The 22,824-nt window shown below is 47.8% G+C and overlaps 1 protein-coding gene across 1 annotated transcript; it reads right to left on the reverse strand.

Annotated features, from left to right (window-relative positions):
• Positions 1-646: 646 nt before the first annotated feature.
• Positions 647-21,456, reverse strand: PM20D1 (peptidase M20 domain containing 1). Its single transcript, XM_059904849.1, has 13 exons — positions 21,205-21,456; positions 18,544-18,630; positions 16,797-17,029; positions 16,262-16,348; positions 14,764-14,897; positions 14,343-14,462; positions 13,481-13,556; positions 13,047-13,108; positions 12,726-12,804; positions 10,641-10,712; positions 5,136-5,304; positions 2,914-3,013; positions 647-1,701 (listed from the first exon to the last, which is right to left on the reverse strand). Exons 1-13 carry the CDS (start codon positions 21,371-21,373, stop codon positions 1,578-1,580), a joined length of 1,512 nt encoding a protein of 503 aa, XP_059760832.1. The 5' UTR covers positions 21,374-21,456; the 3' UTR covers positions 647-1,577.
• Positions 21,457-22,824: the final 1,368 nt, after the last annotated feature.

The following is a 22,824-nucleotide window of genomic DNA, read 5'->3' on the forward strand; positions in this document are numbered from 1 at the left end:
ATGATGCGGCTCCGAGGAGATAAGGTGTTGTGAAAGCACTTTGTACAGCTCTGCACAAATGTGAAGAATCCTTTTTGTTCTTCAGCTCACCCTCTAACAAAGGCTGAATAAGTATTGAATTGGCCAAAAAAGGGAGGGCAAGGGAAGGAATGTGAATCTTAGGGGGAGTAGCAGAAAACCTCAAATAATTCCTGCACTGTGTTTCTAACACTTTCCATTAGGCCCCAGCTCCTAAGAACAGCTCACATCCACAGGCGGGCAGGAGGCGCCGGGGATTGTGGAGAGGGAAAAGGAGCCCACTGTCATGAAACCCCAGGAAGGCATGGAAGGTCCTTGTCTGGAGAGGAAAATAAGAGGGAGTCTCTCAGGTCTCAGCTCCCTCTGTGTCTCCCTCCATGACCTTGACTCCCTTGTGATCCACAAAGCACAGCTCGCAGCCTTGAGCCAAGAAATGCTGCCTTTCAATGCCCCCCACCTGACAGCTACTGAGCAGATTCCAATATGCTCAGGCTTAGATCCCAGAGAAAAAAGACAGGAGCTCTGCAGTCCCCTAAGGGAGGGCAGCTCGCCCCTCCCCCTTCCCCACCAGCCAGAGCAGAGCCCCTCCAGGCAGTCCCCCCACCCCATGCCCTCCACTTCCCTTTGATAAGTCTGAATTAGGACATGATGCCAGCGTCCTGCTGGTCCTGGGCTTCAGAGAGAGGCTGCCCTTCTCTTGGGAGCTCAGCCCGTGGGATGTGCATGGGAAATGTTTCCACAGATTAGTGCCTCCTGGGGTGGGACAGCAGCAGCAGGTGGCAGGAACAGGGCAGGGGAGGGAGCAAAGCCCAGGGAGCCCTTGGGAGGAGCCCAAGGACAGAGGCTTTCTTCTCCAGGCTCCAGCCTCCAGAACCAGGAGGTCTGGGGTTCCTCCAAAGCCCCCTGCCTCCGTTTTACCCCCCCAGCTGATGCGGCATAGACCATTTTATTTGACCAATTGTTGTGGCAATTATGGGAGTATCATAGTTTGACTAAGTCTTGCTCCAGGTGTAGAATAAATGGGAGAATAAGGGGAGGGTTGCAGGGGCAGGAGAGGAGAGATGAAGAGCCAGCTAAACAATCCAAGAAGACGGGGCGGGGGGTGGGGGAGGAAAGGAAATTACAGCAAGAAGAAATATATATAAGCCATGGAAAAGGCAGCCCAACAAGCTGCCCTAAATTAACACTTGTAGAAGGTCAAATCTGGTTGATATTTTTCAAATCTGCATTTGTTCAGTCAGGACTTAACAAGGAGCAGTTAAATCACCAGCGTGAGACAGACAAGCCAGATACCTTCTAAGACAGGGACAAGAAGGCAGTAAATGCCGGTCAGCTGAGGGATGGAGTTGCCGGGAGGAAGGGAGAAGCCAGGTTCCTGCTGGCCTTCCCCTTCTCCCTGGCCTTGTTCTTGAGTGTTGAGTGAGTTTAGGAGTGAGCAAGGCAGGTGGGTGAGGTCATTATAATGTGACTTTGACCCAAAGTTTCATCAACACTGGCTTCCCCCTTGGGTTAGGCCTGGCCCAGCATCAGCCATCCCTAATCCAGCTGGCTCCCCGGCCTCACAGTTCGTGCAGGTGAGGAACTGGCCTTGGGTCTGCGTCAGCGTTCTGGATGAACTCGAAGATGAATTTCACCTGGGTCTCGTAGGCTTGGACTGAGATTTTCTCATTGATTCCGTGGATGCTGAGGGAAAGAGATTTGGGGGGAGAGTCCATTGCTCTAGTACAAGTGCCCCCACCCTACATCCCCTGAAGCCATTGGCCTTTGACCCTCCAGGGGTAGGAAGTGGGCAAGGTGGGAGCAGCCCTTTGTAGGAAGCGAGGTTTCATATGACATGTCGGTCATCTCTCCAGGATCCGTGTCCATGGAGAAGAACAGTGGGGGCAGATAATAATAAACTCCTGGGGACTGCAAATCATCTCCTGCTCTGGAATCCATTTGATAATTTCTCCTCTGAGGGAAAGTTACCTTTTAATTCTAAGGCCAGAATTCCAGCTAGACTTATCTCTAAGCCAGCCACCCCCCACCCCACATTACTAGGGGCACAAGTGGATAGAGGGGAACTGCCCAGGGTACCTATGGGTTCTCTACTTCACCTAGAACTTCACCTCCAGATCCGATGCCCACAACCTGCCTCAACACAACACAACACAACGCAACCACACATGTAACCTCAAAGATGAAAGGAAATAAAGAATAGCTACCTTCCCCTACCCCCGTTAAAAAACGAACACCCCCACCCTGCCATGAAATCTGTTCTTAAGCTCATATTGAAACACTTTTGTTTTATTGGCAACTGACATGATAAGGAAATCGGAGCTGGATATGGTAAGGAGCAGAGAGGTAAATGGCAATCATCCCCCCATACCCCAGGACTAAAAATTTGCTGAAGAACCTGCAAAGTAGTAATTCACATGCAGTAGTTGAAATTAGTGCGTAGGTCTCAGACTCCTGCAGTGTGTTTTCTTTTAAGAATTCAAAGCACAAGCCCACCTTTGACCTCAAATGTGTCTGCATTTCACTGACTGGAAATTGAGAACTCTGGAGTCCCCCCTCTTGGGGGAGAAAATGAGATCCAGAGGGGAAGCACTCTCTCAAAGGGAGGAAGAGGTGGGATTAGCGCTCAAGGGTCCTAATTCTTCCAGGTTCTCTCCAGTCATCTGATTATCTCCATCCCTGAAAACAGTCACCAATTCCCACACATTCTGGGGAGTGGCAAGACTCTGGCGCTCAGGAAAATTGGCCAGTTGGGTTCCACAATATCTTTATTTTAGTTTGTGCAAACCCTGAGTTTCTCCCATTCTGTGGACTGTCAGGAGAACGGCGTGGGAAAGGGACAGGTCAGATGTATCTCCTCTCTCCACCAAGCTGTCCAAACCTGTTCCACTCACTCACCTGCTGAAGCTCTGAGGCTGCAGGTAGATGGGGTTGAACCGGTAGATGCCAGTGGTAAGGTTCGTATAGTGTCTGCTGTCTGTGTTGCCAATACAAGTACCTAGAAAGGAAGAATCAAGAGGAATGGGGCTTTATGTGAGCAGCCAAGCCAAGGAAGTGGTGGCAGGTGGGCTACCTGGGAAATTGGGACCCCTGTGTCAACACAGAAGATGTCTGGCCCTTCCTTGGAAGGCTGAGGCTATGAATTTTTGTCCTTCAGGCTACCCATTCTCAAAACCTTTCTAAAACACCACTTCAGCCAGGAACATGGGCTATCTTCCCAAAGGCATTAATGAGACATCCCTTGAATGGTCCAAAGTGCCCTGTCTCTGTGATGACCATGGAGGCCAACAGCATCATTTCATACCCATAGCCAGGTTACTCTAGAAATCTAGATATCCAGAAATCTAAGTACATCTTCCTTATTGCCTGAGTTTTCTCGTATATCACCCAGGTCAGAAATAAACACTCTCTGGGGGAATTTTACTGCTATAAAATGTAATCTTCTTCAAGTAGAACATAATTTCCTGCTATTCTTGTCCTCTGAAGGATGACTCTGTCTTCCTAGAGTCAAACTTCAGGTTTGGAAAGTCCCAGGATACTCTCTAGTGTCCCACTCTCCTGAAGGTAGCAGGTCACCCCATTCCCCAGTAGGAGTGTTCTTTGAAAAAAGACCCCCTGGAACATCAGTTAAAGTGTGGTGGGATGATCTGGGATGGTAATATGTGTTTTGTTCTACTTTCCACTCCTGGTTTTAAATGTATAATCAGCCCCTTCACAATTCCTGGCTTTGGGGATTTCTGCCAGTTGATGCCTGCCTATCTTTATTCTGTAAAAGCCCAACTCTGTCGATGGGATTATGGCAGGTGCCCCAGAAAGGAGAGGGTAAGGTAGGGAGCCTTTGAGGGCCAAGAGAGGAGAATCTGGGAGTGTGCAAGCCAGGGTTCCTAGATGGTGGGGACCCAGGCCCTGCTCTGTGGCAGGAGTCCAAGCAGGTGGCAAATCTCAGAGGGTACATTCAGGGTGTGTTCTTGGGTCTAGAGTCAAAGATCTCACCCCCCAGACAGGCCAGGGAATCAGAGGAAATCTGCAACCTGAAGTGACCCTGTGGCCAGGACAATGGATGTCTCAGAGGCAACCACAAGGACCGATGACCACAGACTAAGGGACCCTGATGCTATGCTGTCGCGTAAGACCCCAAGGGCCTGACTCAAGGTGGTGGTGGCGGTTCTTGGAAGCTTCAGTAATGTCTGAGGTTGAATTTCTGAGGAGTGGGTCAGATTTAAGTTGATTAAAAAAACAAGGCTGCTCTTTTTCCCCACACCCGAGGAGCTTATGGGTGCAGAATTTCACTGTAATCTCTTTAAGGGCCCATGCCTAGCACAGGGGCAGGTCCTAAGCATTAATATTAGCTTAGAAAATGAGAGAATCCATGATTAAAGCTAGAAAAAAGGAAAGTGAACACAGGTCTTCACATCAGAGCATCTCTTCCTCACATCACAGACCACAGATTCTCAAACTGTGGTCAGTCATCATTCCGGTGTCAGAATCCCCTGGGGTATTTGTTAAAAAGGCAGATTCCAGGGTCCTCTCCAGAGCTGGTTAACCTGAATCTTTGGGAGTGGGTCCAGGTAATCTGCATTTTAGTAATTCCTTAGGTGATCCTCTTCTCCTCTTAAATTTGAGAACCACTGTCTATACAGCATAGACTTGGAAGGTACGCCAGAAGACTGGGAAAGGGGTGTAGAGGTGCTGCTACCGGGAGAGGTGAAGGGGGTTTATTCAGATGGTACAGCCAGGAGGAGTTTCTGGGCTGCGGATTTTGAGCTCTGTTGCTGAACTGCTATCCTAGAATGGATCAGAACCAGATGGGGAACCTGGCCCCCTCTGTGGCTCCTCCAGAGGAGGGGGAATCGGAGCTGATCCTCTCCTCCATGCCAGACTGGCTGGCCTAGGTTAAGCAAGGACCCAGGCTTGGCTGACCTAATTTATTGTTTCTGATCCTTTCCTGTTTGCTTTTTCACTTCTACTGAGAGGGGAAAATACAGTTCCAGTCCCATCAGGAGAGGAAGCAGCCAGCTGTTTCCAGGCTGAACAGCTGGGGTGGGGGTGGGGCAGTGGATATTAGACAGGATACAGTTCCAGCCCCCCCTCCCCCCAGCCACAGCTGATGAAGTCATTACCTGGGGCAACAATGTTGACTTCCGGGAAGACAGACTGTATGGTCTGGCGGAGCAGCTGGTAGCCCAAGGCCTGATCATCAGAGGGGCTGACAGGCAGGGGGTCAAAGGCATTCAACACGTGGAACTGGATCCGGTCATCAGCCACAATGTCCTTGGCTAGTTTTAGGACCTTGAGGGAGGAAACAAAGGGAGTTCGATTTATTAATCTGCTATCCAAGTACCGTATGAATTTAAACAGTCTTGATTTCTCCCCAGCAAGGCAGAGCCCTGGAGTTTACAGAGGAGACTCATTTTGGCACTGGGACCTCAATTTCAGCCGACTGGTTGTAGGAGATAGAAGGGCTGGTCTTCCTGGAAATCTACAGCATGGTAGATTTAGGTTAAATATTTGGGAGGTTGCCTTACAGCCAAGAGGCAGGTGGGGGATTGGAAAATCAGGAAATTGGGTCCTTTCCCTTGGGTTGAGAACCACGGGCTGGGTGAAAATGTAGAAGAGACAGCACAGTGGAAATCTCAACCATCTTGAGACAGGGGGATAGATGTGATGACCTCACTTCAGCCTGGGAGAGTCTCCGACAGGTGGTGACAGGGTCATATACTTTCTTTCTTTCTTCTCTCTGGACATCCCTGCTTCCTCTTTGCAACCAACTGCACTGGAGCCAGGAAGATGAGCTCAACAGACAAGAAGTCAGGAGTTGGGGGACCGGTATTAAAGTTTTCTCTCTGTGCCTCCTTTCCTCAGGAAGGAACCTGAGGAAGCTTCTAGAAAATTCAGTCTGAAATGACTAGAGCTGAACTCAGCAAAAGTCCTGGTCCCAGGCAGGATGTAGACAGACCCTGAGGATTGGGTCACGTGGAGCCATGTGGGAATGGACCAGGCAGCTGACTTAGGGTGGCCCCCCAAGCCCACTCAGCCACCCAGGGAAAAGCCCCAGCACTAGTCTCAACCCATCTGATCAGCAGTTGTTTTAGAACTGTCTCTGCCCTAGAAAGGGGGAGTGTCTGTCTCATAATTGGGGGGCATTATCTCAAGAGGACCACTTTTAGGTCAGTGTCCCCTAGAAGCATGCTATGAGCTGAGTCTGGGAAGAAAATGAGGGTTCCTACTTCCGGCTTAGAAACCACCATTTAAACCAAACCAAATGCCCTGCTGTTGGATTAGGGGTAGGAGACAACTCACTTGTCAGAGCTTATTTTCACTCTAGCACTTATGTCCCTAATACTCTGCTACAGGAATTAATATATAGTCTGGATATATTCTTGACCCACTGGAAGGTTCCTGAAGTCATCCGCGGAAGTGTCTGCTGCTCCCTGTGCCAACTTACTTAAAGGTTCCTGCCTCCAGAAATTGAAGACGGCACACAGAATGGACCACTCTCAATGAGCACAAGAGCCCAGGTTTCCCACCAGCTGTTAGGATAGGTCCTGACCCAAACACCTCATTTCTATATTTCCAGTACAAAGAACATAAAAGGCATGCAATGAACGTTGGATACACACATTTTAAAAGATGTGAACCAATAAAAATAATAATAATGGGAGTTGTCTCATTAAGGAGCTTGCCCAAGGTTTATCCAGTTAGTATTGCTGGGCTGGGTATCCGAACGTGGTCTGACTTCACAGGGATGATGCTTTACTGCTTCCAAAGTACCTACAGGTTGAGGTGGTGTGGAGTAGAGCCAGAAAGAGGGTGGTGTTCATTTAAGATGGATTCCTTTGTGGTATGAATTTTGAGCCAGAATTTGAAGGAAGGATACGAAACTGATGGAGAAGAGGCAAGAGGCAGTCTGAGCGTGGAGAGGGGCATGTACAAAAACTGAGGAGTAACACCAAACTGTGTGCCACAGACAGCCACTTATTGCTGTGTGATGTTTGGCAAGCTCCTTAACCTCTGTGTCTCAGCTTGCTCGTCTGTTAACAGAAGGATAATAGTAGCACCTACCTGGTAAGGTGGTTGTTACCACTACTGGAATATATGTAACGTGCTTAGGCTGGTTCCTGGCACTCAATGTATGTTAGCTGTTATTTGCCTGTTTAGAATGGAGGGACCACCCTGGGCAATAATCAGAGGCACAAGGATGGGACTAAGAGGAGGGACTCATCAAAGGTAAGAGGGACCTCAAAGGTCACTGTAGAGCACATTGATCCCTCATTTCTCTGAGCTCTTTTCTATTTTATGCGAAGCTGTATTTTCCTCTCAAGTGAATGATAAATTCGTTGAAGGCAAGGACAATGTGTACTTAAAATTAGTAAGGTCTTTAGAGTTAGCAAGACCAGCTTCTATCCTACTGAAAGGCTGTTCAATAGAACGTCTATGACAGGCTGTCACCAGCTTGTCCTTGAATATTTCCAGTGGCGGAAAGCTCACCGTCATGTGTTTTAATATATTCCACCTTTGAACAACCCTGTTATGAATGTCTTCCTAATAATGAACTGAGATATGGCTTCCTGTAGCATCTAACCTCCCCCCACCTCTTTTTATTTATTTTTAAAATATTCTGTATAGTCCACAGGATAAAATAGTACAAGACACATCAGCAGGATTTCACCTCTGTTGAGATTAGAGGCCTGTGCTCTGGCTGCCTGAATGCTGTCCCCAGGCCTTTGCTCCTTCTTGGGTTTCAGTGTAAATGCCCCCTGAAAGAGGACTGACCACTGTATTAAAGCTGCTCACTGTTCCACTCCTACCTCACGACTGCTTTGTGACACATCATCCTATGATTTTCTTTGTGGTACCTACTTCTTCTACTTGTTCATTTATTTGATTACTTGCTTATTGCTGTCTCTACCCACTAGCACCTAAGCCCCTTTAGAATGGGAATGTTGGCTTGTTCACCATTTTCCCAACTGCTTGGAAGAATGTCTAGCCCATAGTGGTCACTCAATAAACACTTGGTGAATGAATAAATGAAGGAAGAAAGGAATTTTCTGTAAAACACTCTAGATAGGTGGATATCCAGCCTCTGAGAAGCTCATTACCATCCAAGGTGCCATACTCCAAAACTCTCCTTTAAGTGGGGGCTCCCTGAAGCATCTCCCAGTGGCCTTATTTCTACTCCCTGAGGCCCATGCAGAACAAACTTTCTACATGGTAGGCTGTTACATTTCTGAAGGCTCTTGTTCCTCACAGATGGGTGCCGGAGACCTATCTACATTCACGACATGGGAGAGACCAGCTAAAGATGGAGGAAGAGGGCTCTGGGAGCCATTTATGTTTCCATCGGATCCAGCGCAAGGCTCTGCACCCTCGGCCCTCAGACCAGCAGGGAGTGTCCCTGATGCATGGAATCGGGGCACGAGGGAGAGGAATGACCAGGACAAAGAGGTGCTGTGTGCTTTCGGGATAACAGGGGCTTTGCATTCCTCCCTGGGGCAGGTGAGCAGGATGGGCCTGAGGATTCCGGAGATTTCACGAGATAGGCTGGGAAGGAAGGCCACTGTGGCAGGGGACTGGAGAGGAGGGAAGAGTGCCAGAACCTGGGGAGATGAAAGCCCCAGCTGGTGGAAAACAGCCCGTGGAAAGGGCATGGAGTTGGAATGAGGATGGAAAAAAACTGGTGGAAAGAAGCTCAGTTAGGGGAATTCAGTGATTTCCTGGTCCCATGAGCCCCCAGGGAGAGGACAAAGGTTGGCACTGGATGAAAAGCAGCAGAGCCCAGGGCTTACACTGTCCCAGCTCCCTGCCAATGCTGGGTGACTCTGGGCAGGCTGTCAACTCATCCCCCCAACCCCTGCAATGAGGAGTGTGCCTCCCACCCTGTGTGAGGACACACAACATCCTCCATACGGAAGGCCCCAGGGACAAAGGACCACAGAAGGCTAAATGTGGCGGACCCTCGATGACCTGACCCTTACCTTGCTTAATCCTGAAACATATTATTCATCTGACAGTTGTTAGGTTGCCTTTTTTGATCCTTTTCAGAAGGATCAGATTTACCTTCTAAATTCTTTTTAGCTCAACCTGATGTTTAAATAAGCTAGCCTTTCCTACAGATGTCAAACATTCTGTGTATTTCTTTTCACCTTTTAGCTTTCAGTTCAAATATCACATCCTTAGGGAAGCCTTGCCTGACCCCACAGACAAGGTCTGGTTCCTTGTTATATTCTGTGATAGCACCTGGCCCCCTTTCCTCATAGCACTCATCATGGTTTGCAATTACACATTCATTTTTATAATTTTAAAATTGATGTTCATAGCAGAACATTGCAAGGTGCTGTCCGCAACCCTCTTCTCTCCAAACTTCACACACCCTTCCCATGGGATTTTATTGGCTATTGAGGTTTCAATTAATAATACTCCAGCCTCTATCTCTAGTTCATTCTTTCTCTAGATCTGAGGTATTTATACTTGCCCATTAATATATTAGAAGCTTCTCAAATTTCTAAACCCTTATATTTCTCTGTGAACTCGCTCTTCTTCCTGAATTCCCAATCTTGGTTAAAGGCATCAGCACCTGGCCAACTACCCAGGTTTAAAACCGTGGGGCCGTCCTGCCTTTCACTCACCCCACATCCATTACACACAGCACCCTGCTGAACCCAACTCTCACACCCACCTCTGGTGGGTACCTTCTTCACCCCATGACCACAGCCTTAGTTCAAACCTCTATACCCACTGCCTGAGATGTTGCAACAGCTTAACTGTTTCTTCTTACTCCAGGGCTTCCTCAGCATCACCGCTAGCACTGTCTCCCTAAAAGAGAATCTGAGTCTATCACAGCCCTATTTGAAGACCTCTGACAGTTCCCTTTTGTCCGCAGATTAGAGTCCAAACTCCTTGGCATGGCATACAAGGCCTTGATCCCCAAACTATAGCTCCATTTTCATCTTCCATTACTTCTCCCCCAAGTTATCCAACTCTTTAGACTTTATTTTAGCTGTACTCTGAATGTCTTACTTCTAGCAAAGTCCTATTTGTCTTTAAGTCCCAGTTCAAATTTCTAGTGATCACAAAAGACTTTCTTGATCCCCAGAGGTAGCACCAGCCCCCTTCTTTGCACTGGTCCTGTGGTAATTTGTTCATCCCTATTTGTTATAATCCTAGTATAGTGTAGTGGCTAAAAGCACAGACTCCGGAACTAGTGCTGGATGTATAATCCTGGGCATGTTTTTTACCTCCTCTGTTGATCTGTGCCTCTGTTTTCCCTGTTAAATGAGGATAATACATTTCCTACTTCATAGAGTGGTTGTAGGGATTAAATGAGTATGTGTCTACCTGAGAACAGTGCCAAGAGCACAGAAAGTTCACTGTCTGTGTTTGCTACTATTGTTATCATTTCCTATTTGTCACTTATTATTATCATTCATCTCCCACCCCTAGACTCCAAGCTCCCCCAAGCCAGAAATCTCCTATCTCCCAGCCAAGCACCTGGCACATAGGAAGCCTTTGAAAAATCATTGAACAAATGAGAGCCTGGGCCAGCCCTGGGATTGCAGCTCCACCCCAGTCCCGACAGACACATCTCACTGATGCTGACTCAGTTGTCAGGAACACATGGTACATACCTCCTGGACTGTCTGTGCAGGATGAATTCGGAAGTTGATGGTGGCCTGGGCCACAGGGGGGATGACATTCACCTAGAGAGAGAACCACAAATACTGGCTGAGCCGACCTCAAGTCCCCCGCACCTGACCCCTCCCAGGAAGTGCCAACTACCACCTGCAGGGGGAGAGGAAGCTGATTTGATTGAAAAATCCAAGGCTTAAGTTTTTCAGTCAGCCCCTGTCTTCTCTGGGCCCTTGACATGTGTTCAACGCTAGAGGTGCGTCTCTGCTCCAGGCCAGACTTTCATGCTTCTTGGTCTTGGAGGGGGTCACAGAGAGATGCTCAGAGCAAGACTGCTTTGTCTGGGACTGCATGGACACCTCTGCTTTGGCCCCATGCAGTGCCACTGGCAGTCTTCTGTGTGTGCTCTTTCCCAGGGCACCCAGGACATTTCTGCAGCGGTCAGCATTAGTCCTTACTCAGGATAGGGCACCCAGAGCATCTGAGGCCCCATCATGGCCCTGAGGGGGGTGATCATGGTAATGGTGGTGGCAATGGTGATGGTGATTTCCCACATCCAATTGCAAAATTTGACTCTGTTCTCTGTTTGACCAGGAAAAACCCAAGACTAATTGGAGAAGAGAGTTAAGCTATGGAGGGAATTTTTCCCAAGAGGCCATGAGAGAAGAGATTCCCCAATTGCGTTATCTTTCTTTGAACTGGTATGGTGCAAAAAAGCACCAGACTAGGGACAGGAGAACTGGCTGTTATAAATTAGCCATGTGATTTTGAATAATGACAACCTCTTTGTGCCTCTGTCTTTCAACTGGCAATTGGGGCAATAATCCTCTGTTAGGAGGACCAAATGGAATAACAAATGTGAAAGTATTCTGGACAGATAAAAACACCATTCAAATGCAAGGACACAGTACTGTTATTTTGGTGAACTCTCTAGGCAGCTGGTGAAGCCAGCTCGGGCCTGGCTGACACGCCAGACACTCCAGTCAGTTACGTCAGGAGTGAATTCTGAGACACCATTCACTTACACTCAACCCGGGCTGCACAGTACCAGGGCTCCACAAGGCCACACTGTATTCTAGGTGAATGGTGTTCCTTGAAGTTGTGCTGGTGGTACTGGTAGAAACTGGAATGGTCTAACTCCTTTCCAGATTTCAGAAAGGCCTCAGCCCAGGCGAGCTAGCGTGGCTAGTTCAAACAGACAAGCCCCTTACTGGCTGGTCCAACTGGAAGTAGACCAATTTGCTGAAAAGTAGTTCTTGGAAAAAAAATTATCAAAGTATTGGTTCACCTGAAACTTATTTCTATAAAATGTAAACCTTGGGAGTTCCCTGGTGGTCCAGTGGTTAGGACTCCACGCTCTCACTGCTGAGGGCCGGGGTTTGATCCCTGGTCGGGGAACTAGGATCCCACAAGCCTCGCTGCATGGCCAAAAAAAAAAGTAAACCTCATAGAATTTACGTTTGCAAAGGCCACCCAATATTTACTGTATTTTGGGGAATGACAGTGTATGTATTTTAAGTGTTATGTATATCACAAATGTTATAGATTTTTTTTTTTTAAATTAAGTTATAGATTTTTAAAATGGCAGGTGAGTTTCTCTCATTCAATTCAGGGTAACGCTAGGGGAAAATATATTCATCATTCATTAAATCTGTGAGGTGAATAAATCTTTCAAAATATGAGGAAGAATAACAAAAAGGTGGTAGGGAGGTTGGGAATCTTTAGCCTACGTGACCAAAATGCTAAATTAATATATTACATGTTGAATGAGTATAGGTCACAAGAATTAATTCCCAAATAATGCCTCTTCACACCAGTGTAATGGTTGTTTTTTGAAGGGGTACAGACCCAGAGAACCTGAGGGGGGCCCCTGAAATGCACATATATGAAACTTGGCCAGTAATTTCACGGAGTTTATAGACATCAGCTAGAACCCTTGCTCCTGAGGCTTACCCATCTGATGACACAGGACAGTTCAGCACTGGGCCTTCCTACTATTCAAATTGTAACCAGAGAAGGAAGGAGAAGCCAGGAGATAAAGCCAAGGGATGGAGGGATGTGTGGGAGGAACCAGGTGGTGTTACCTTGACCCCTGCGTTGAACATGGTGAGTGCCGTGGTGGTCCTGACTAGCGCATTGGTTATGTAATTCCTCTCCATCAACCTAAAGCAGAAGGGCTAAGGTAAGACATTGTACAATGGAAAGAAAGAATGGGTTGTTGGATTACCCCCTTTCCCGAACCTTGGAGATCTTTAAGACCAGGAGGGATGTCCTATGTACGAATTAAATGTAGTGTCTGGTGGCTGAGGGATGGTTAGCCAGGCCCAGTTAAGCCAAAGAGAGGGGACTGGGAAGTGGGTAGGTTTGGGGTGGGGGATATGAGGGACAGAAAGATAAAACTTTACCTGCTTACAAAGGGCTGAAATAGCCACAGGTTGCTCAAGACTATGTTGGCAGGGAAGGGGAACTGAAAGGGAAAGCAGCAGGTCAGCAGGATTTCAGAGGGGTCAGCATAACAGGCTCACTGTTCTGGGGCCTGGGTCTCTCCCTACTCTAGATCTGCCTTGAGGGCACTTGGCAGTAGCCTCAAGGATGAGTGGGAACCAGCTCCCTCAGGGTGCCCGATGTTAGGTCTCAGGTTCTCAGCCTGAGCACCAACAGCCCCAAAGAACAAGCTGGATCCCTGCATCTTGGGCTCAGCCACAGGCTGGGAACAGGTGAGAATGGGCAGAGCACTGGTCAGCAGTAGGGCTCCTTTATTACTCGAAAGGCAACTTCTCTGCCACCCTTTCTTCCTCTTCCACAGCTGACAAGGGGTCTGCGAGACTCCTTCTCACACCTCATTTGCCAGCTGCTGCAATGCCATCTTCAATGGCCCGCCTCCAAACATGTTTGGCATTGGTGTCTGCTCCAGTCTGGAAGAGAAATGGAGCTCTCAAGACTCACCCAACTCAGTCTAAGACCAGCGGTCTGAAGAGAAGGAGAGAGATAGAGATAGGATGTTTCAACAGGCCTGGCCAGGAGGTCTCCCACTCACCTCCCCATCACCTCCACCAATCCAACCGTTCCAAGATCTCAAAGCACAAGCAGGGCTACCTCTGCTCCACCAGCAGGAGGTGTCCCTGTCTACCAAGCCCAAGGTAGGCACCCCCACTCGTTGCACCTACCACACTGCAGCAAAATTGTCAGTCTCTTCCGCTAACTGTTGAGTTCCTAGAGGAAAGGGACTGTCTGTATGCCCATCACTGGGCACAAAGTCTTGAACATGGTAGATAGTTAAATATTTAACTGAATGAATATAATTCTTCTTCCTACTCTGCAAGAAAACCGGCCAGAGGTAAGCTCTGCTGTTACAGACCCTGCTCTCCTCACCCACAGTCAGCAGCCTTTATTTACCTTAGTTATCTTGCCAGGGCAGGTGGAGAATTTAGACAGTTCTTTTCCAGCTTGTGAGCTCTAACTTCAGGCCTGGACTTTGGACTATTCCAGCTACCTAACCTAGCTTTTGTCTGCTGGCCCTTACTTGCCATAATGGATAGATCCTCTTCTGACATCTAACCCACTGTCCTTCCTGCAGCCCCCATGGTGGCTTCTCAGCCCAGCTTCAGGACAAGAAGCTTAGCTTCCTCAAACTCAAAGTGGGAAAGTGCCAGGTCTTCCAGCCTGAGCCTGGCAAGGGAGCAGGGCCAGGAATTGCTTACCGGCTGACAGCAGCTGCGAGGATGCCAATGCTTGTTTCCTTTGGAGGAGCTGAAGAATGGCCTGGAGTCATGTTTACTTGCAGCATAAGGTTAATTGCACCCTTCTCGGAGACTGAAACCCTGTAGGAGAGGGTCAGAGAGGGCCCTCCTGACCTCCTCCCACCCTGAATGATCCCATAGGCCCCAGGCCCATCTGTGCAGTGTCTGGTGGGCCAGGAGGTCAGCTTCATGCTGCTTAACAAAATTTACTCTAGAGGAGGAAGGGAAAGGGAAGCCCAGACCTGGTCGAAGATCGGGGTGATTAAAGCAAGAGGAGTAAAATAAAGAGTTGTTTCAGCATGGCCTAGAGACACCAGGCTGAGGTCAACTCTAATGGGGTGAGAACGCCTTCCAAGCTGGGGGGCTGGGGTGCTTTACTCACATGGCAAAGGGCTTCTGGAGGTTGGGAATGAAACCATCCAAGATGAAGCTCCCCTCATCCACAATGAAGGCTAGCTGGATGCCCCTTGCCTGTAGCAGGGCTGAGATCTTCTGAGCCCCATTTACCCCTGATACCTGCAGACATTGAACCCAGAGCCACAGTCCTTCTCAGCCAGACCTCCAGAGGTAGCTCACAGAGACCCATCCAGCATAGCTGGGGGCCCCAGAGCCTCCCCACCCAGGCTCCTTCCTGGGGGGCAGGGCCCTCGACAATCCTGCCTCACAGAATCCTGGAGTGTCAGAGATGGAAGGGCCCAATGCCCCTCACTTCACAAGTGAAGAAACTGGGACCCAGAGTATGAAGTGATTTGCCCAGGGTCAAAGTAAGTGGCATCACTGGAAATAAAACACATTCGTTGATCTCCCTGTTATTTCTCTTCCCATCACACCAGTCCTTCTCTAGGTGTAGTTGATGGATTACGTGCCTGCCTCAGGTATTACCAGGGAGTTTGTTAAAAATTCAGATCTATGCATATCACTAAGTGAAAGAAGCCAATCTGAAAAGACTATATACTGTATAATTCCAACTATATAACATTCTAGAAAAGACAAAATTATAGAGACAGTAAAAAGATCAGTGGTTGCCAGGGTTTGGGGGAAGGAGAGAGGGATGAATTGGCAGAACACAGAGGCTTCTTAGGGCAGTGAAAATATGTATGACACCATAATGATACCATATATGTTATTATACATTTGTCCAAACCCATAGAATGTACAACACCAAGAGTGAACCCTAATGTAAACTATAGCTTTGGGTGATTATGATGTGTAGGTTCATCATTTGTAACTAATGTACCACTCTGGTGGGGGATGTTGATATTGGCGGAGGCTGTGCATTCGTGCAAATAAGGGAAACCTCTGAATCTTCTCATTTCTGTTGTGAACCTAAACCTGCTCTTAAGAAAAAAAGTTTTTAAAAAACAACAAATTCGGGGGCTTCCCTGGTGGTGCAGTGGTTGAGAGTCCGCCTGCCAATGCAGGGGACACGGGTTCGAGCCCTGGTCTGGGAAGATCCCACATGCCGCGGAGCGGCTGGGCCCGTGAGCCGCAATTGCTGAGCCTGCGCGTCTGGAGCCTGTGCTCCGCAACAAGAGAGGCCGCGATAGTGAAAGGCCCGCGCACCGCGATGAAGGGTGGCCCCCGCTTGCCACAACTAGAGAAAGCCCTCCCACAGAAACGAAGATCCAGCACAGCCATAAATAAATACAAAATTAAAAAAAAAAACAACAACAAATTCGGATCTATGGCACAGAGCCCAGGCATCTGCATTTTGGTCAAAGTCCTTAGATATTTCTGGCGACAGATACACAGAGAAGTTGGCAAATTACCACGCCATATCCTGGAGACAGTGCAGCCGGGGAGCAAACCAGACCAGGGTGAAGCATACTCCCTCCCCCAACAGGGGACCCAGAGATAGGTATAGGATGAGGGGGTTCTACCTCCTCATCATGGCCCAGAGCAATGAAGAAAGATCTTCGGGGGATGTAGTTTCTGATCAGCAGAAGCTCCAAGGCCTGCAGGATTGCCTGGGGGACAGAAGGACAATGGAAGAGGAGAAAGGCTTATTCTCTAAGGTGTGGCACCAACACACATCAGAGACATTTGGCTGCTGGCAATAGGGCTGATGGGACTAGGATGTGATAGACTCTCTTTGGAGAGAACAAATTAAAATGGTCCCAGGGGATGGGATGTAGGGAAGCAGAGCTCTGCATGAAACTTATACCACCTGGAGAAAAGCATAAATTTATCAATGTCAGAGCTGAAAGGGTACCTGGGGATCATCTACTCTAATCCCTATTTCACACTTGAGAAATCGGGGCCCAGGGAAGTGACAAACTGATGACTGGAACCGAGGTATCCTGAAGCCAAGGTTCTTTCTACCATAGCCTCCTGCCTCCCAGGGCTTAGCCAAGCACCCCCCTCCTGGGTTAATCTTTAGGACTCCAAGGCAGAGGGAACACAGCGTTTCAAGACCATAAGAGAGTTCTTGTTGTCCAGTGTGCCTCGACCATAGATGAAGCCATCACTCTCCAACCCAGAGAACGGGGGCACGTCCCAGCCTTCGTCAGGGGCAGGCACCACATCAATGTGAGCGAGGAGCATGTAGGGCTGCAGGCTGGGGTCCGAGCCTTGGACAGTGAACAGGTGGCTGTACTCTCCCACAGCTTCATGCCGGATAAAGCTGGTTTTGAACACAGTAGGAAAGACTAGAAACAAAGAGATGAAAAGCAATGAGAGAAAGCCAGATTCAACAGTTGCCTTTGGTTTTCCTACCATTTGATTCTCCCTGCTTTTTTTTTTTCCTTTAAAACATGCAGCCTCCTTTAGGAAGCCTTCTGGTACAAAGCCAGTCTGATTTCTGATTTGCCCAATCTCTGAAATACCTCTTCCCTATATTATAATGTGCTATTACTGTATAATAACCTGAATATCAAGACCCCACCATTATGACAGATAAGAGCTCAAGATCTGGCTTGGTCTGACCTCTAATGTTGTCACAAATACACGTTACAGGATGACGGAGACGAAGACTATGTTAAATTCTAAATATAATAGGCCCCAGTTTCCAAATTACTTGGAACCAAACATGACCACTATATATATATATTAAAAAATCAGAGATATTTTTCTTTTACAAAACAATACTTTTAATGTTTGTGTTATATGGAGATAAAAGATTATTCTGTCTAGCATATGGCCACAATTTTGTGTGCAGGTGTGGGTGTTCCCAGGGTCAACTATTCCGGTTACAGATAAGTATTAACACAGGTGGCCTTAGAAACATGGGAGAAAGAACTTTGATCTCCCTCTGGGCTGTGTTGGAAGAATCCATATATACCTCTGTGGATACCTAAAAACAAACAAACAAACAAACAAACAAACAAAAATGAAGAATATGCTATTTTCTTGTCAGCCAGCTTATCTAGTCTACTGTTACTGTTCATTTCTTTCCTGATTTTTATCTCCTATTTAGTGAAGACTTTCAGCCTGTTGGATTGATCCCAGATCCACCCGTCCCCAGAGTGTTAGAGAGGGGGCTACTTGCCATGCCTTTGCCAGCCCCTCCCACCTGGGACTTGAGGGGGGCTGTTTTTTATTTGATTTAGGAAAGTGGCCTCACTACTTTCCATGAGCTTTTTCTATGGGGAGGGGGAGCTCCAAGTCTCCTTTTTTCTGTTGACCCATATTTCTTTAGCTCATGGGCAGTGGGGAAGAGGGAGAGGACTGATGTGATAGTTCAAAGCTGTTGACTGCCTAGAAGCTCAGAAATGTGTTAGTAATGAATCTGGAGTAGGGCTTGGGTAGGTGGAATGTGTGCATGTGTGGGCTGTAGGTATGTGTATGGAGGTAGGGGTGGGAGGAGCATGGAGCTTAGATCTGGAAACTATGGGAGAAGGAATTCCTAGTCCTACCTTTTGATTAGATTATATTTATTGACTGACATATTTAGGGCAAAGATTGGGAGAGTTCAAACTCCAACCCAACAGCTATGTGCCTTGGTTCTTCAAAGGGCAAATCTATAGTCTCTACTCTGTGTCCACTCTAACTCCTGGACTCTCCCTTCTATCGCTCCCCACTATGTACAAACTTTGGTCAAAAGAGGCCCATTCAAATTAGGTTGCCCTTGGCCAGTCACAAATTAAACTTCTTTATCACTTTGTAAAAGCACTGTGTCTCCAGCGCTACCTCTCCTACCCCTTTTGCACAGTTTGTGGCTGACCTTTATGAATGTATTCTCCAAACTCAGCCAGGGCTGTCGTGTTGAGCTCCTCGGGGCTGAAAGACACTGTTGGAATCTGGATGGCACCTATCAGAGTCAGAGATGGAAGATGATAACAACCATTGATTTTTCCACAGCCCTCTGTACATAAAAAGCTCTCTTGCATTCATTATCTTATTGTGGAGGGCAAAACAATCCTTTGAGGTAGGCACTGTTGTTTTCCCTTATTCGAAACTGAGGAAACAAGCTTACAGGCATTAGGTGAGCTGCTCAAGGTTGTCCAGAAACAAGCAGTAGAACTGGGATTTAAACTCAAGTTGTTGAATTTATTTAGGCTACTATGGTTCTTAAAGGAAAATAAAGTCCAAGATGGGATGGGGTGGGGGAGGTCAGACAGGAGTAGATTTTATATCCTGACCCTAAGTGGGAAGCTGCTATAAATTGCTTCTAAGGTCTCACTCTGCCTCTGAAGCCACCATCCCTTCAATGAATCTAAGGAGCCCGCTGTCCTGGGTCCCTACAAGAATGAAGCTTTGTGTACTTTTCTGTACAGAGAGTAGGCTTATTCCTCATAGACTGGCTCATCCAGAGTCTCACTGTTCTCTCAGCCAAGGCCAGCTTTTTGGGCACATGATGCCTGGGAAGGGGTGGATTTAGAAGCTCCCAAACAAGCTCTTCAGTCATAAACAATCTCATCCACTCTACCCGGAAGTCTCAGTTGCTGAATTGCCACTAGGTTGATCCCTTGGTGAAGGCTTTACATTCTTAAAGAGTTCCACTATCAAATGCAAACAGCGGGGGTTGGGGGGGAGGAGGGGCGCAGAAACACATGGATCATGAAATTATTTGATTAGATGGCTGTCTGAAAACACTGGGAACAAATGCACCCAGGGCAGCTTGAGGTCAAGGGAGGGCCTCTGACTTCTGTACTCAGTTTCGCTAAGAATCAACCCTGCGTCATAGCCTACCACATAGGTGGGGAAGCCAAGGTTCAGAAAGACTAAACAAACTGCCTGCATGAGATTGAGAGGCAGACTCAAGATCTGAACTCAGGTGTTTTGTCCCCTGCTCAGCGTTCTAAGCCATGTTGCTATGAGGCCCCTTTTTTTGGTTCTAATCTAGCTTTTGCTTTCTTTTGTGCAGGGAGACTCTGGTGAGCTGCTGCCCAATGCCCTTCAGAGAACTATTTATACTATGATGCTTTGGGAAAGCCCTGCTCTGCCTCCCAGGCCTATCGCTCCAGCACAAACACAATTTATATTTAACACCGAGGGTTAGCTTTTGCATCTGCCGGCACATGTTTATGTAGGCAGTTTCTTTTAATCCATTACTTAATGGAAGGGAAAAGACTGGCGTTAAGCCCAATGGTGAGGAAGGATCTCATTATACCACAGGATCTAGCACTCAACAGAAACTTTCTTTTCTCCTGGAAAACGCAGATTGGGAAGGTAAATAAATTTTTAGCCTTGGTTTGCGGTCTAGGGGAGAGATGTCCTTTAGGAGAAGAAATTAGGAACATCTCACACGCCGGCAACACTCCCACACCTCTTTTTGGAGCCATCTAGAAACTACAGGCACTAGATGTTGTCACCCAGTGCTTACTCCGAGGTGTGGGGTGCTGGGGAAGATCATTTAACTGACCTAAACTTCAATTTCCCTCATCTGTAGATAAGATTCAGATCATTTAGTCTTAAGTGATTTAACAAGTGAAAACTCTCAAAGGTTAAAAGCTGTTGTTTTTTTTTTTTTTTACTCATTACACATTTATTGTACATTTTCACAATCTGGATTTGCCACAGAATTGGGGGCATGGGGTGAGGGAAGGGGGGGCAGGGGATACTGGGATAATATGGGGGGTCTAGAACACAGCACCCTCACCCCCAGCATCTCTCCCTACCCTTTCACACCACAGCTTAGATCTCCCTGCTCCCCCTCCACACAGAAACCTCGAGTGTGGGGGGAAGAGTTTTGGGGGTCCCCTCCAGTGTCAGGTTAAGGGACTGCACCCTCAGACCCCTAAAATTGTGCCATTTAAAAAGACATTAGACCCTTCCTTTATCACTTCACCTAAGGAGGAGACCTGGAGAGGGGCAAGAATCCCCATCTTCCAGCAAGTTCTACATTGGCAGTGACCAGTACCCCCAGCCTGAATTCAAGGGGGCAGTCAGAGGAGCTGGGCAGTGATGGGGCAACACCCCCCAAATGAGGGAGGAGGGTATTCAGTCCAACCTCCAGCAGGGGTGGGGCCAGAGATTTCAGGCAGGAATTGGGGGGATTCTTTGCCCTGCCCCGTCCTCCCCAAGGCAGTGATGACCGCCCGACACACTGGCAGCCACCTCTTCCAAAAGAGATCAGATTGTGGCCAAGCCCCATGCTCCAGGCAAGCGGAGGTGGGGGTGGGGTAGGGTGGATAAGGGCAAAGGTGAAGCTTCCAGGGTAGGAAGGGAACGCTGGAGTCCCCAGAAGCCAGGTCTAGGAGAAGAATGGGCTCCCCAAGCCGGGCACGAGGTGCCGTGAATGGGACCAGGGCTCGGCGGTGGGGTGTTGCGGAGCTCGAGCTCGAGTAGCCGACCTCTGTGGCAGGAGAAGGGAGTCGCGGGTTGGCCCGAGGAGACAGCGACCTATATATGAGAATAAGTGGTGAAGGGGACCAAGGTTCACCTTTCAGAGCCTCCTTCATTGCGACGCGCTCCTCTTGGCTGAACTGAGAAGGGATTCGCGGCGCCTTCCGATGCTCCTTGCCCCGCAGGCCCTTCGATCTGGAGACGGTGGCGATACCTAGCAGCAGCACAGCCGCCAGGGCCAGCAGGCAAACGTACGGCCGAGCCATGTTTCTCTCAATGCCTCGGTGCCAGTCGGCGGGCTGGAGTTTGGACCTAAACAGCCAGCCCGCGATCTTCGCCCTGTCACTGCTCTAATTCCCGCAACTGCCTTAGTCCCACCCCATTCCCAGGGCTGGCCAATCATCCCATGCCTGAAGATGCAGGACAACCAATCCACGGGATGGCCACGCCCCAGGCCCGCAAGGCCTTTTGGGGGTTGTGGTTTCTCGCCCTGTAGCTCGCAGCGGCAGAGCAGAGATGAAGTAGGGTTCCAGGCAAATTAGTGCAAGGTCTTGCCTGCACTTGATCTTCTGCTTTGAGATACTCGTCAATCCCTTTCTAGATGACAACAGACCAGATAAAAGGGGGAAAAGGCAACTAAATGAACAAAGTTTATCAGATCTTTGTCTACTTCTCACTTCCTCTGAAGCTTAGGGCTTGACTACCATTCCCTTAGATTCCATTGAGGAAGCTCTGCAACCCCGGGCTTGATTTCATTTGAATTGGAACAATATTGCTCTGTCTATAGACATTGTTTTGAAGTATATTAGATGAGAGTGTTTGCTTCTGTTTAGGAATTCGCTGAAAGTGTTTTTGATATCAATGTTAACACTGCATTTTTGCAACTCTAGGCAAATACATTAAGACTGAAGGACTTTTTATTTTATTTTTTTAAACATCTTTATTAGAGTATAATTGGTTTACAATGGTGTGTTAGTTTCTGCTTTATAACGAAGTGAATCAGTTATACATATACATATGTCCCCATATCTCTTCCCTCTTGCATCTCCCTCCCTCCCACCCTCCCTATCCACCCCTCTAGGTGGTCACAAAGCACCGAGCTGATCTCCCTGTGCTATGCGGCTGCTTCCCACTAGCTATCTATTTTATGTTTGGTAGTGTATATATGTCCATGCCACTCTCTCACTTTGTCCAAGCTTACCCTTCCCCCTCCCGTATCCTCAAGTCCATTCTCTAGTAGGTCTGCATCTTTATTCCCATCTTGCCGCTAGGTTCCTCTGACCATTTTGTTTTGTTTTTTTAGATTCCATATATATGTGTTAGCATACGGTATTTGTTTTTCTCTTTCTGACTTACTTCACTCAGTATGACAGTCTCTATGTCCATCCACCTACTGCAAATAACTCAGTTTCGTTCCTTTTTATGGCTGAGTAATATTCCATTGTATATATGTGCCACATCTTCTTTATCCATTCATCTGTTGATGGACACTTAGGTTGCTTCCATGTCCTGGCTATTGTAAATAGAGCTGCAATGAACATTTTGGTACATGACTCTTTTTGAATTATGGTTTTCTCAGGGTATATGCCCAATAGTGGGATTGCTGGGTCGTATGGTAGTTCTATTTTTAGTTTTTTAAGGAACGTCCATACTGTTCTCCATAGTGGCTGTATCAATTTACATTCCCACCAACAGTGCAAGAGGGTTCCCTTTTCTC

The sequence above is a fragment of the Balaenoptera ricei genome, chromosome 1 (assembly GCF_028023285.1).
Source record: "Balaenoptera ricei isolate mBalRic1 chromosome 1, mBalRic1.hap2, whole genome shotgun sequence".
NCBI classification, from domain to species: domain Eukaryota; kingdom Metazoa; phylum Chordata; class Mammalia; order Artiodactyla; family Balaenopteridae; genus Balaenoptera; species Balaenoptera ricei.

Coding starts and splice junctions, on each gene's coding strand:
- PM20D1 (XM_059904849.1), bottom strand. CDS start 21,373: ATGGCTCGGCCGTACGTTTGCCTGCTGGCCCTGGCGGCTGTGCTGCTG. Junction 10,713..12,725: donor TGTTCAACGCAGGGGTCAAG/GTAACACCACCT, acceptor TTCTCTCTCTAG/GTGAATGTCATCCCCCCTGT. Junction 1,702..2,913: donor CAGCCTCAGAGCTTCAGCAG/GTGAGTGAGTGG, acceptor TCTTTCCCTCAG/CATCCACGGAATCAATGAGA.